Here is a 14,648-nt window from a genome sequence, read left to right on the forward strand (position 1 = left end):
CCAATGAAGACCAGGGCTGCAGAGGCAGGCAATGGCAAACCCACCTCTGTGAGTCTCTTTGCCTTGAAAACCCCAGCACGGGTTGCTATAAGGCAGCTATGACTTGACAGCACTTGCCGCCGCCACCAATCCTAAGTAGAGTTAAATCCTTTGAAGTCTATTGAAATCATTGTAACTCTGTTTAGGACTGCACATTTAGTGTGAAATCCACAGGCCACTTGGGATGCAATACGCAAAGTACTGTTTGCATGTGCTGCAGTACAGCCTAGTGGACTGAGCGTTCAGGCCATCACCTGCTTCAGAAATTATGCAGCACCATATGAACTGGGGTATCGGATATGGGCCAGTTCACGTAATCGTCACAGATGAATCAGAAGTTAACCTTTCCACCTGTGGACTTGGGTACACCAAGCTGGTCTTGTGAATGTTTTGACTCCGAGTCCTGCCCAGATCATAACTCACACAATATCCTAGGGCCATACGCTCTGAATGTGGCAATCCATGATTTGTCTTAAGACATTTTTAGAGCCACTTTATTGTGCTGAAATCCAAATTCTTGGTGGGGGGAATCAACTTCTGCTAATGTGATGCACAAAAAAAAAAGTTTGTGTAATAGGATTTCCAGCTGCCTGGAGGAAAAAATGCCCTGTCCCTTTAGAACAGGCGTAATGGGGAGTTGTTTACCAGGTGACGTTATTTAGCTCCATGCCATGAAAAACTTCAGCTACCAGTTTCCACACTTTAAGCCTCTATTTAAGGAGGCAGAACATTTTTCTCCAGGCCTGTTGGCAGCTCTGCTATGTAAATCAAGTCTTGTTTCAGAACAAAGTCAGTCCCATCAGGAGAATATTGCCACACAAGATCCTAACAATAGCAACGTTTAGCTTCTTCCACCGTGTGGTCATGTGGAAGAACATTGTTCACACAGGGTAGAAAGAGAATGATTTTTCAAACAATGTAGATTATTGCCAATACTTTTACATTTGCATTGCAGGTGATTGTGTCATGTTTGGGAAAAAAAACATTTTTAGTTCACTGTAGTTGCCAATTCTGCAGGACACAGAGCTCCGTATGTGCTCCTATGCACACATAGAGCTTTAAGAGTGGGCTTGCCCGTTTATTTTAAGAGGACAAACCAGTCTGCAGATGTGCAGATTAGCTTCCTTCCTTGAAGCGAATAGGGAAGTCACAAGATGAAGGGAGCTTCATGCATGCATTGGAGCTCTTTGCCTGGAACAGACTGCTAGACCAGAATGACTGAATTCCATTGTTAGTGCCTATTAACTTAGCCTTAAGGCTACAATTCTGAAGCACACCTTCTCTCAAAGCACACCTAAGGTTAAGATGCACAAGTCTGAAGACAGGGATTTTGAGAAGAGATGAGCAAAGGAGACTGAAGTCAGGCTCACCTGATTTCAGAAATTTTAGGCATAAATCCACTGTAAATGAATCTTGGAGCTTGCTTTTGTACCCACTGAAAATTTTATGACAACCTCACTAAAAGTGACTGCTTTCCAGACAATTCTGAAACTTACAGAAGGCATTAAAATTCTTCTGGGCAGCGAATAACTTATTTGCAGATATACGCATGAAAATGTCAGAGAATTGAAATAATTAGTACTGAAACCATTTGATTAACAAAATCACTTTTTATATGTTTTGATTGAGACAAACTGATGATTGCAGGCCGTGTTTGGCTTCTGCTGGATACACAGCGCCTGTTTATCCTAGGGTTGCCAGTTCCAGGTTCGGAAATTCCTGGAGATTTGGGGGGTGGAGCCTGGAGAAAGTGGGGTTTGAGGAGGGGCCTCAGCAGGGTATAATGCCATACAGTCCACCCTCCAAAGCAGCCATTTTCTCCAGGGGAACTGATCTCTGTTGGCTGGAGATAAGTTGTAATTCCAGGAGATCTCCAGCCACCACCAGGAGACTGGCAACCCTAGTTTATCCAGATCCATCCGTATTCTTCAATATACATTTATGCACCTTCAGTGAGCTTCGGTGATGTTCTGGGGAAGTCTTATGAATGCTTTGCTGCTTGTGTTCATATTGCACCCGGACTGAGCCTGCTGGTTGAAGATTTTTTCCCCCCAGGCATGTTAAGTTAGACATTTGTTGGACTAATCACACAAACGGGCCAACACAGAGAAATCCAGTGTTGACATCACTGCAAAAAAGTGGTCATGCAACTAGACCTCGACTGTGTTGGTCCAGCAAAGAAATGTTTAGGATTGTGTATAAGAATACAAACTAATTTCCAGTTCAGAACTCCATATCCACTCCAGTTTTAGGTGGGTAGCCATGTTGGTCTGAAGTAGAGCAGCAGGTTTTGAGTCGGTGGCACCTAAGAGACCAACAAGGTTTTCAGGGTAGGAGCTTTCGAGAGTCAGAGCTCCCTTCTTCAGATCTGCAGGTTTGAGTCCAGTGGCAGCTTAAGAGACCAACAAGATTTTTATAAAGCTTTCAAGAGTTAGCACTCCCTTCTATGAGTGCCTGAGGAAAGGAGCTCTGACTCTCAAAAGTGTACACTCTGAAAATCTTGTTGGGCTCTAAAGTGCCACTGAAATGTACACTCCAGTACACACACGCAGCTCCTTCCTCCACTGGCTGCCCTCAGTGAGCTCAATGAGGGAACAACTTTAAGAGAATGTTAAAGTTCACGGGGGCATCTTTTTTAGGTAGTATAACTCAGTGTACGACTTGGAGCCCCTGTGCCCACCTCAAGTTGTTGAGACAGTGAGGATCAGTGGATATATTTTTGTACTTTGACCCAGAGAGGCCTAGGTTTGAATCCCGGATAAGTCCTGAACTTCACTGGGAGCCCACGGCAACTCCGAATCTCCCAGCCTAACCCTACCTTGTTCACAGGGATCGTTGGGAGTGTTAAAGGATCAGCTTTAGGCTGATCCTGCACTGGGCAGGGGGTTGGACTAGATGGTCTGTATGGCCCCTTCCGATTCTATGATTCCATTAAATGGGCTAAGTCTGTGTATAACATCTCCTTGAAGGAAGAAGCAGAATGCAAATGTACTAAGTGGTGGATACTGGAGTGCCAATGTTGCTATAAACATGAAAATCCATCCCATTGGTATTGAACTTCAAATGCACGCACAGTGTTTTATTTTTAAAATTGTTGCAATGCTATAGAAGCAAGTGACAAAGACCGGACATTCTGTCTCTGAACTGCTGGCACACAATGGATATTGCCTAATTCTGTATGTTGCACAAAGGGTAATATTGAGACTGGCGGGCTCAGATCTGCCTTTTAAATTTGCGTTCTATCCAGTCCTCCGGTTCACAGCTTTTCCATTTGCAGCGAGTGTGTGCAGCTGCTCTGAATCAATCTCGTTTGGTGCTGTCAACCTGTTTTCTTGAATCTCACAGTGTATGTATTTTGGAACATCATTCAGTTTGGTACAATGGTTTTTATTTCCACGGTGTCCCCCTTCCCCCTGCTAATAAAACAAAAGTTGGTTACTTTTTAATTTAAGTGGCCTTGCAGTCTGAATCAATTATACTGATCTGTCCAATTTTTGTCAAGGATTGTGAAAAGGAATTCTAATTCAGGGGCAAATGTCACCTGTCCATGCCACATTGCACAAATGATAAGAGCAACATTCTTATGTATAGTTTAGGTGGGTAGCCCTGTTGGTCTGCAGTAGAACAGCAGGATTTGAATCCAGTGGCACCTTAGAGACCAACAAGATTTTCAGGGTGTGAGCTTCTGAAAGAGTTGGAGCTCCCTTCTTTAGACACCTAAAGAAGGGAGCTCTGACTCTCAAAAGCTTACACTCTGATCATCTTGTTCGTCTCTAAGGTGCCACTGGATTCAAATCCTACTATTCTTGTGTGCATTACATCCCTTTTTGTCAGATCAGATGCCGGTTCATATCCCAGTACTGTCCTGAGCTCAGCAGGTGGCCTTGAGTAAGCCCCTCCTCTCAGCCCCAGCTCTCCAGCTGTATTGTGGGAATAACAACATGGGCCTTCGTTTCAGGTGGGCAGTCGTGTTGGCCTGTAATAGAAGAGCAAGATTCAGGTTCGATAGCACCTTAGAGACCAACTAGATTTCCAGGTCATGAGCTTTTTAAGAGTCAGACCTCCCTTCGGCTCAAAAGTTCATACCCTGGAAATGGTCTTTAAGGTGCTACTGAACACTGACCTCGTTCGCTGCTCTGAGTGGGGCACTAACCTGTCTAGAACAGCAGTATATAAGCACAATTATTATTTACAGTGCCATGAGTCTCTTTGTCACTACATGTTTACATGACTAACTCACTGGGATGTATCATATTTTTAGAAAACCTATTCCCATGAACCCGTGAAACGGCCTTATACCAAATGAGGCCATTGATCAATCACAGTCAGGCGGGCAGCACCTCTCCAGGATCTTCACGTTACCATTTGGTTTAAAAAAAAAACTGAAGATGGTGGGATTGAACCTGGGACCTTCTACGTGCCAAGCAGATGCTCTGTCACTGAGCCACAGCCCCTCTGAGTATTTACAGCCCACTGAGATGTTCATAGAATGGCTTCCTCCTATGAAAGGCTTCCCACCAAATAGACTCATTGTGGTATTTCCAGGTTGGGAGTGGAGAGGGGAATATCTATTACAGCCTCTTGAAATGCAGCTGGTGGCTAATAGGTAGCCTTTTGCTTCCAGGTTCCATCGAAGCGAATGTAGGGGCAGCTGGTTTATCTGTGCTGGCAAAGGTCACACCAGATACAGTTGTTGAAAGAAAAGCTGACTGCGATGCTAAGCAGAAATACTTGGATTCCCAGCTGAGAACAGAGAGAACTCCTGGATAGGTCCTGCAGAGCCACGGAGCAAGTTGCCATTTCCACCTTGCTAATTTAAAGCAGCAGAATTATTAAACAGGCTTTGTCAAGTGGTGCCTCCATCGCACCTATGTGAATTTTCAAGCTGGGTGAGGGTGCTCAGACTCCTGAATCACTGCAGAACTACAATCCCTGGGCTTGCCCCAGGAGAAGTAGTGTCTGTCAGACCAGTTAAAGCAGAAGCACTTAAAGGCAGCAGGAAAGTCTGCTCAGCCAGCAACGCTCACTCTTCATCAGAGCTGAGTGGAAACAAAAATACACAAGAGAGGGCCATGCTAGTCCAGGGACATCCTCAAAAACTAGCACAGATGTTGCTGCAGTTGGCCCAATGCCGGTGGGGTAGCCATGTTTGTTAGTTGCAGCCCAAAATTTATGTTCCACTTTTCCCAAAAGGAGTCAATCTCTCCACCCACTGGAATGCAAAATATTTTTAGAAAACCCTTCCATACAAACACATGAAACTGCTTTATACTGAATCAGCCTCTTGCTCCATCCAAGTCATATTGTCTACTCAGGCAGGCAGCAGCTCTCCAGGGTCTCAGGCGGAGGTTTTTTACATCGCCTGATCCTTTTTGAAAACTGAATATGCTGGGATTGAACATGGGATCGATTGCATGCTATTCTACTAAAACGTATAAGCCCCTCTCCAGAGATCTGCTTTTCTGGCTTCTTAAAGAGGAACATAAGTTTTCATAGAATAGAACCCACTTTGTCTGAAGCAAGCGAGGCAACTGATGAAGTGGGATCTAGGCTTCAGGAACAATAAACCCGCTCTTTATTAAGATGCCAAAATCCTTTTCTGTTTTGATAAAACCCTGTATGTAACTAGTACACTTATAAACCCTGAACATGTATACCAGTGAATGCATGTGCAATGTTCCTGTAGCATACATGATTATTTTCTCCATGCACACCCAGTAACTCTTGTCAAACTCAGAGAGAAATTCTAAGCAGGTCTACTCAAAGCCCTATTCAAGTCTATTCAATGGGGCTTACTCCCAGGAAAGTGTTCTTAGGATTGCACTAGACAAGTACGTACAGCTGAAAGCATGACTGACTGCCCTTCCATTTATCCAGGCCCTGTACATTAAAACAGACACCTGCTTGTTCACTGCAACAAGTATACAGGGTTTACGAAGCTCTTACTCATAGTCTGTACAGGCTAAAGTGAGGGCACATGGAAGACTGCAGAGGCCGCTTAGACAAAAATGCAAACTGGATTTTCTTTTTCACATCATGGCCCCAGTCACAGAAATCTTCCACTTGTTTCCATTTGCGTACAGAAGAAGGAACTGCAATTCTTTCCAAATGAATCATCCAAAGTAAAACCGAGGTCTGGCTGCCGGAACGTTCAACAGCTCTGAAGCCAATTCCGCTAAACAAGGCGTGCCGTTTGGTGGTTTTGAAATGTGGGAGTTGCCAACTTCCAGGCGGTGGCTGGTTATCTCCTGGAATTACAACTGATCTTCAGGCCACAGAGATGGGTGTGTGTGGGGGGGTGTCTCCTGGAGGAAATGGCCGCTTTGGAGGGTTGGCACCATCTAGGGTTGTCAACCTCCAGGTGCTGTCTGGAGATCTGAAATTACAACTGATCTCCAGGCCACAGAGATCAGATCCTTCGGAGAAAAGTAGAAAAGAATCCAGTAGCACCTTTAAGACTAACCAACTTTACTGTAGCATAAGCTTTCGAGGACCACAGTTCTCTTTGTCAGATGCATCTGACGAAAAGAACTGTGATTCTCGAAAGCTTATGCTACAGTAAAGTTGGTTAGTCTTAAAGGTGCTACTGGACTCTTTTCTATTTTGCTACTACAGACTAACATGGCTAACTCCTCTGGATCTTGGAGAAAAGGGCTGCTTTGGAAGGTGGACCGTATGACACTGTATCCCACCAAGGTCCCTCCCCACCCCAAATTCCTCTCTTTCCAATCTCCACTCCTCAAATCTCAAGGAATTTCTCAACCTGGAGTTGGCAACGGTAGGAGCCAAGTAGTTGGCAATGGCTGTGGGCTTTTGTACTCCGCACATGCTCAGAGGCCTCCATGCGGGGCTTAGATCTGCCTCCTTTTTGGAGGCGCGAGGGCGCAGTCCGCGTGCAGGAGATGCCAAGCTCCAGCCAGGCATCGAGAGTGAAGCTCCGCCTGTTGAATGGATGCCTGGCGGCCGCCGAGACACCAAAACCCTGCCCGGCTGCGGGTGGGGCCGGGCCAGCCGAAGCAGGCCCTGGAGCGACGAGAGGAAGCCAAGCCCATCCGCCGGCGGGGCTGGAGTCTGTGCCGGGCGCTCCTCCTCCGCGGCCGGGCAGGTGGAGCCTCCAGAGGGCCAGGCGCAACTTTTCTCCGGCGTCGCTGGCAACTTCGCGGCTGCTCCGGCGGGTAAGTCCGGGCGGGGGCGCCTCCCCTGGGGACCCCCAGCCCCGCTCGGGCCGCGCTTCTCCCCAGCCCCCGACTCTGCTGGGCTCAGCCTCGCCGGCGCTTTCCTGCGCTTGGAAGGGCGCTGGCCGGGGCGCTCATCGCCTCTTCCCCGCTGCCGAGGGAGTCCTTTTCCGGGCGGGGCGGAGGAGGCAGGAGTCGAGCGGCAAATCCGGGGGGAGACGGGTTGCCAGCCTCCAGGTGGCGGCTGGAGATCTCCCGGAATTACAGCCGTGTTAGTCTGCAGTAGAGCAGAGGATTCGAGTCCTGTGGCACCTTGGAGACCAACCAGATTGTCAGGGTGTAAGCTATCAAGCTCTGAAGAGTCTCATATCTGAAATAAGTTTCAGGTGGGGTAGCCTTGTTGGTCTGTAGTAGAAGAGCAAGTTTCGGGTCCTAGAGCAGCTTAAGAGACCAACCAGAATTCCAGGGCAGGCGCCTTGGCGAGTCAGAGCTCCCTTCTTCAGATACAGGGAGGAGAGGGGAATCCTGGAGTCTTTATATCTCATTCAGGCGGTGGGAGGGGTGAAGTCTGGATGTAAAGGTACAAGGCAGCTTGAACAGAGCAGCAATTAGCATCTGTGGTGAGATAAGAATCTTCAGCTCTCTGGAGAAGGGAGCTTTGACTCTTGATAGCTTAAGCCTGGAAAATCTTGTTGGTCTCTAAGGTGCCACTGGACTCAAAGCCGACTGATCTCCAGGCCACAGAAATCAGTTCCCCTGGAGAAAATGGCTGGAGGGTGGACTCTAATATACACTTTCCTAAAGCCCGCATTCCCCAGGATTCACCCTCAAAATCTCCAGGAGTTTCCCCACCTGGAACTGGCAACCATGGAATGATTTTCAGGGTATAAACTAGGTCTAGAGAAAGTTTTCTGCCCTGACTCCAACGAGCGGCCAAGCTGTCGCACCCTGGCACATCTCGGCCTTGGCACTTTTTAAAGCAAGAGGGTTGTGGGGTTTTTTGTAGAATGTGAATGTGTCAGACTAGTGTGCTGCCAACTCAAGGTTGGAAAATTCCTGGAGATTTGGGGGTGGCTTCTGGGGAGGGTGGAGTTTGGGGGAACTCAGAGCTAAGCTACAAGTGACGCCTGACACAGGTTGGACACTTGTCAGCTTCCCTCAAGTTTTGATGGGAAATGTAGGCATCCTGGTCTTGCAGCTGTAATGGAGAGCCAAGATGTAAAACCAGGACACCTACATTTCCCATCAACACTTGAGGGAAGCTGACAAGTGTCCAACCTGTGTCAGGTGTCACTTGTAGCTTGGCTCTCAGCAGGGATATGATACCGTAGAGTCTAACCTCGGAAGCTACTGTTTCCTCCATGGGAACTGATCTCTGTAGCGTAGTGATCAGCTGTGATTCTAGATCTCCAGGCCCCACCTGGTAATTGGCAACTCTTCTGCCCAGTGCACTTGGGTATGAATGGATGGGCGAAGCCACAGTGTGTCTGTTTCTGCCCCTTACGGAGTCGAGTTCACCACTGATCATCATCATAGGCTTGGTGAGGCTGTACCAGTTCAAAATGAAGATGCAGGAATTTCACAGTGCCCCAGGTCAGGAACTTGGCTCATAAAAACATAGCATTTGAGGGAGAGCAATTTCCCTTGAAATACTAGTTTTCCAAATGCAAGGGGATAGTTTTATATGGGGCAGCTTCTTATTGTAGGTGGGAGGGGCACAAGTTTGAAATGGTGCAGGGAGAACTATACCATGTGAAATTTCTGAAGCTGGGTGGCTTCTTTAAGTGGATTTGATGGATTTGTGAACCTTGGGTTTGATAGTGGCCATTAACCATAACAAGCAACAATGGGACATTCATTTTCTGTGTTAGGATCTCTTTACTTAACAGCTGCTAGAGTCAAAGCTCAGGAAATAGCAGTCCAGTTCATGCTGTCTTTGTGAGCTTGTTAGGTGCCCTCAGTCCAGCATCTAAAATGGGTCCGCAACATTTCTCAGTCTATGGGAGCCTTTGCAATTCTGACACCGGGTAGTGGGTGCAAGAAGAAATAGCTGCTGCAGTAGGTGAAGGCAACCCCAAAATAGGTGTCACAAGAGCCAGAGCCAACCACAGAATGTCAAGATCCCACCTAACTTTCATAGCAACTCTTTGGCATTTCAGGCAGAAGCTCCGTTTAACAGCATGCCTTTTAAAATGCACATGCTGTTTTTCAGGGCTTTTTTTCTGGGAAAAGAGGTGGTGGAACTCAATGGGTTGCCCTAGGAGAAAATGGTCACATGGCTGGTGGCCCCGCCCCCCTGATCTCCAGACAGAGGGGAGTTGCGATTGCCCTCTGCGCCACTTGGCGCAGAGGGCAATCTCAACTCCTCTCTGTCTGGAGATCAGGGGGTGGGGCCCCAGCCATCTGACTATTTTCAAGAGGTTCCGGAACACCGTTCCACCGCGTTCCAGTTGAAAAAAATCCCATCTGTTTTAAAATATTTTATTGTATGCTGTGAAAGTTCTTGTGTTGGGATGGCAGCTGCTGCCAAAGGAACGTCTTAAAAATCTGCACAGCTGATCTGATCTCCAGGGGCCAATCAGAAACCCACCTGGCTCCACCCACTTTCTAAAAACATTTGGTGTGCTATTGGAAAGGTGTCAGCAGATGCCATGGCACCCATGGGCACAGCAGTGGAGACCCCCCCCCACTACACCATAGATGTAATTCTGGGAGTGCCATGCCTGCAACACTCAATTTGGCTCATCTGGTTTGGCTCCCAAGTGCAGGACTGAGGGTTGCTGTTGCCAGCAAGCCTAAAGAATGCCTGGTCCCTTTAACAGAGTGTTAATCTGTGGAAATGGGTGGGTGAAGCTTTTCACAGTAGGGAGATGAATAACATCGCTTGTTACTTGCTGCAGATCAACCTGATTTTAAAGGGACAGCTCGACAGAGCAGTTTCAAAGAAGGCAACCCTAGCTGGACTTAGAGTTGTCCTTACCCTCCTGGCAGAAGTGGGGGCGTTGGGGAGACCTGGAACTTACTGGGAAGATATTCTCATGTGCACGCTTTGCATGCACTCCCAGCAGGCGTGATGACATCACTTCAGGAAGTGACATCATCACAGTGGGCATGCTGCCACAATGCCAATTTGGGCCCCTGTGAAGTGTGAGAGCGTACCCGCTGCAGGGCGTGATGGCATTGCTTTCAGAGGTGACGCTATTGCACTTGGTGGAAGCATGCCCGCTGTGCCTGGGCCTGGGCAGTTCTTTGACTCCCAGGCCCGTTACTTGGGCCTCCCCCCTGCCACCTGCGGCCAGGTGAGTGGCGGTAGAGGGGCAGAGGCTAGGGTTGCCAGGCCCCCTTACTCTCCCATTGGGAGAGTCCTGGCACTCACCTTGTCTGCACTCCTCTGTTTGGGGCCCAAATAGGCCTGCTATGAAGCTGGGGTTGCCAGCCTCCAGGTGGTGGCTGGAGATCTCCCAGAATTGCAGCTGATCTCCAGCCGACAAGACATCAGTCCCCCTGGAGAAAATGGCTGCTTTGGAGGGGGGACTCTATGGCATTATACCCTGCTGAGATCCCTCCCCTCCCTAAACCCCACCCTCTCCAGGCTCCATCCCCCCCAAAATCTCCAGGAATTTCCCTTCCTGAAGCTGGAACTCTACATGAAGCACAGGAGTTGTCTCGGGGTGGCGCAATGACGTCACTCCTAAGATTGATTCCTGGCTTGCTGTAGACGTATCTGTTGGAACTTGACTTGTGAATGAGTTGCTTGACCGTTGGCTTTGAAAATAGCAAATTCCGTCCCTCCAATTTTATGTGTGAAAGGAATGCTTAAAAAGAATTGTTGTCCCGTCTAATTTTGGCCTTGTCCTCTAGGCCAGGGAAGCTGTGCGACAGCTAATGTCCTCGTCGTCTTCTAAGTCCAACAAAAAAGTGAAGGGAGGGTTCCCTGCTACTTCCCTGTTTCCGTTGCTTCAGGATGGGTGGAACAGCTTCTCCCGAACAAAAACACTGAGGGTGGCTCTGTGTTTCTACTCTGCCTGTGTGTGTGTGTGTGTGTGTGTGTGTGTGAAATGGAAAATGCATTTTTAGGATCTGATTCAAGATTCCTTTCCTGCCGTGCATATTTCAGCTCTGGCAGTATTCGGCCAAAGTGTTCTTTTCTCTGGGTGGGAGAGTCTTCCGGGCAGGAGTTGGTAGCGTATTTGGTTTGAATGAGATGCTGGCAAAGCAAAAGCACTCACTAGAGGGCACTTAGCGCTGCCTGGCATCTTGTTAAAATGGAGTTGCCTCCTGTGCAGATCAACAGGCCATGCTCTCCAAGGTCTCAGGCGGAGAAAGATTATCCCAAGCAGGGCTCATTTCGAGGGGGAACGTGCAGGAACGCAGTTCCCCCAAGAGGTCACATGTCAGGTGGCCCCACCCACCTGACTCGGTCATTTTGGGCCCGTTTCGGCCTGGATTGGGGCCAAAACAGCCTGGATTGGGCCTCTGATGGGTGGTGGATCACTCTCCTGCTCATCAGTGGCCCGATCCTGACCATTTTGGGCCCCTTTTTGGCCATTTTCAGCCCCCTTTTGCTATTTTGGGCCCAATTTCGGCACTGAATGGCCAGGATTGAATCCAAAACAGCCAGGAGAGGTGATGTCAGGGGGTGTGGCATATACAAATCAGTTATACTAATGACACACTTCTGGCAATGGCAAGGGGCATGGCATATGCTAGTGCGTTATGCTAATGAGTTATGCTAATGAGTTTCCCCTGCTCTTTTTCTACAAAATGACCCCTGATCCCAAGCATCAGAGATCCTTTTAGTGGAAGATTCCAGAGATTGAACCTAGGATCTCCACAGGAAAAGCAACTCTTATGCCACTGAGCCCCACGACCCTCTTCCCTAGGATAGAAGGGCAGTCTTGTGGGAGTTCTTTGCTCCAGCTCCGGAAGTGGGGTATGAAGAATCTTTGAAGAAAAAAGAGCAGAACTAAGATAAAAGGCAACATTCCGAAAGGGCGGCGCATTTGATGCGGTGCAGGCAAGTGAGGGAGAGATTTTGGACCTTGCGGTGATGTTCTGGGAACTGGCCAATACGTTCCTGTACCAGTAGAACCAATTTCTGGAGCTCGTGTTTTCATAACGAAGCAGGCCTTTATTCTGTTAATTTCTGATTTCTTTTTCAGTGCCTTCCTGAGGGAAGTTAATCATGGCCTCCGTCTGGGTGAGTCTAATGAAAAAGCTGAAATACATTTTTTCTTGTGCAACTTGGCTCATGTGGCTGCTGTAATGAAAGAGCTGGAATCTCCATTCCATGTTGAATTTGGCCCACTGGGGACAATTGTGTTGCAAGCAGGTCCTTTTGTTTGTAAAGCACACCAGTCAGGTGGATGCAACCCGAATTCTGTGTGACTGAATCTGCAGAGATTTCTCTTCCAGAATTTTATTAGATGGCAAAGTTTGCTCAGATGGATTCTTTTGGAGTTGAAAAGTGGTCCAGTTAATCAGGCAGCAAAGTTCTGATTTTAATGCAAGCGCTTACAAAACTCCTGTATCATGGAAGAAGTGCATTTTCCCCTTCTCCAGAGAGTGTGGGTTTTGGATTGTTTTTCGCAGGTCTGTCTCTTACCCTCAATTTCCCATCCAGTTTCCCTTTTTCTTTCAGAAGGACCTTTTTTTTAAATAAGTTTTTATTAAACTTTGGTTGCAACAAGTAACTTACAAGCAATAAACATCATTACATATCTGGTTAGAAATCCAATGTACAATACATAGTTAATCTTATATTCTTATTAATTGAGAAGGACCATTTTTAATCATCTGTAGGCATATGAAGACTTGACCGATCACTCCCCCCCCCCCTTAAATTCATATCCTGCCTCTTAACCAAGGCTAAATAAATTGATTGGGATCCTGTGTTGGTGTAGTGGTTAGAATGCTGCAGTGGGATCTGGGAGACCCAGGTTCGAATCATCATTCCGTCATGGAAGCTCACTGACCTTGAGCCAGTCACACATTCTCAGCCTAAGCTACCTTACAGCGTTGATGTGAGTATATAATAGAGAAGAGTCCAGTAGCACCTTTAAGACTGACTTTATTGTAGCATAAGCTTTTGAGAACTACAGGTGTTTTTGTCAGATACAGCTCTCTTCGTCATGCATCTGACAAAGAGAGCTGTAGTTCTTGAAAGCTTATGCTACAATAAAGTTGGTTAGTCTTAAAGGGGCTACCGGACTCTTTACTATTTTGCAACTACAGACTAACACGGCTAACTCCTCTGGATCTATAATAGAGAAGGAAAGAATGGCGTAAGCTGCTTTGTGTCCCCTCTGTGGGGGAATAATAATAATAATAATAATAATAATAATAATAATAATAGCTGCACTTATATACTGCTCTTCTAGAAAGATTAGTGCCCCACTCAGAGTAGTAAACAAAGTCAGAGTTGTTATCCCTACAATACAGCTGGGGGGCTGGGGCTGAGAGGAATGGCTTCCCCAAGGCCACCTACTGAACTCATGCCGTAGTGAAGAATTGGGGTATTAATATATTAATCCATGAACCAATCAAAATTTCTAATATACACATTGCCATAATTACATCCCACTTTTTGCTCTTTTACCAAAGGGCCAACATTCTCTCAGGAGGGGGAAAGAAAAACATATTCATTTTGTAGCCATTTAACTGATATTTTTAAGGTAAGGGCCTTAAGCCTGGAAACGGTTTTGTTCTTGTGAGTGGCGTGCCCTGCAGTCGGCTTCCTTGAGCAAGCCGGGCTCCTGGCTTGGGAGCAAATGCCTCCCACATCCTGATTCTTGCTAGGTCAATATTGGTGTGGCAGAGTCTGTAAATAAACGGCTTAAAGTCGGTCTCCAGAGTGACGGAAAAGGAAGTTGTGTCAATTCAGTAGATAGTACAAGAAAGTGCTCTTTTCTGTTAATGATGTGTGTCGGCAGAGAGGGTGGCCTGAAAAACTGGCTCTGCCCACAGAGTTCTGGGGACGGATTTCTAACTTTGTTTGGAATGCAGATGCAAAACTGGACCTCGCTGTTCTCTGAAGTATAACATGATGTGATAAAGCAGGAGACCTGACAGTGCTGGTAGATTTTTTGCGAGATAGCGAGGAATGACGGAGGAAGGAAGAGCAGAAGCAGGCTGGTTCCCGGTTTCTGTCTTTTGTCAGTTAAGCAGTTAAGCAGTGATTGCCTTCCCTTTGCCAATCAGACTGTGCAGTAAGCTTGGTTATAAACGTTGTGATTGTGCAAAGGGGTTTGATGCAAGCTGGTCTTTGGGGTAAACTGTGTGTGGTGGAGTGTTGCCAGCCTCCAGCTGCAAAAATAGTAAAGAGTCCAGTAGCACCTTTAAGACTAACCAACTTTATTTTAGCCTAAGCTTTTGACGAAGAGAGCTGTGGCTCTCGAAAGCTTAGGCTACAATAAAGTTGGTTAGTCTTAAAGG

General features: G+C 47.2%; 1 protein-coding gene across 2 annotated transcripts in view; it reads left to right on the forward strand.

Moving 5' to 3' along the window:
* The first annotated feature begins 7,123 nt into the window (after window positions 1-7,123).
* ANXA3 (annexin A3) overlaps window positions 7,124-14,648 on the forward strand; it is a 32,727-nt gene continuing 25,202 nt past the window's right edge. The window contains exons 1-2 of one of the 2 annotated variants that reach the window (XM_054990218.1): window positions 7,124-7,214; window positions 12,377-12,414. In XM_054990218.1, the coding sequence (XP_054846193.1) occupies window positions 12,400-12,414 (15 nt within the window). In that variant the 5' untranslated portion in view covers window positions 7,124-7,214; window positions 12,377-12,399. Of the gene's footprint in view, window positions 7,215-11,127; window positions 11,217-12,376; window positions 12,415-14,648 lie in introns of those variants that run through there. The other variant, XM_054990219.1, reaches the window with a different exon arrangement.

Source organism: Eublepharis macularius, chromosome 10 (genome assembly GCF_028583425.1).
Source record: "Eublepharis macularius isolate TG4126 chromosome 10, MPM_Emac_v1.0, whole genome shotgun sequence".
Classification (NCBI taxonomy): Eukaryota; Metazoa; Chordata; class Lepidosauria; order Squamata; family Eublepharidae; genus Eublepharis; species Eublepharis macularius.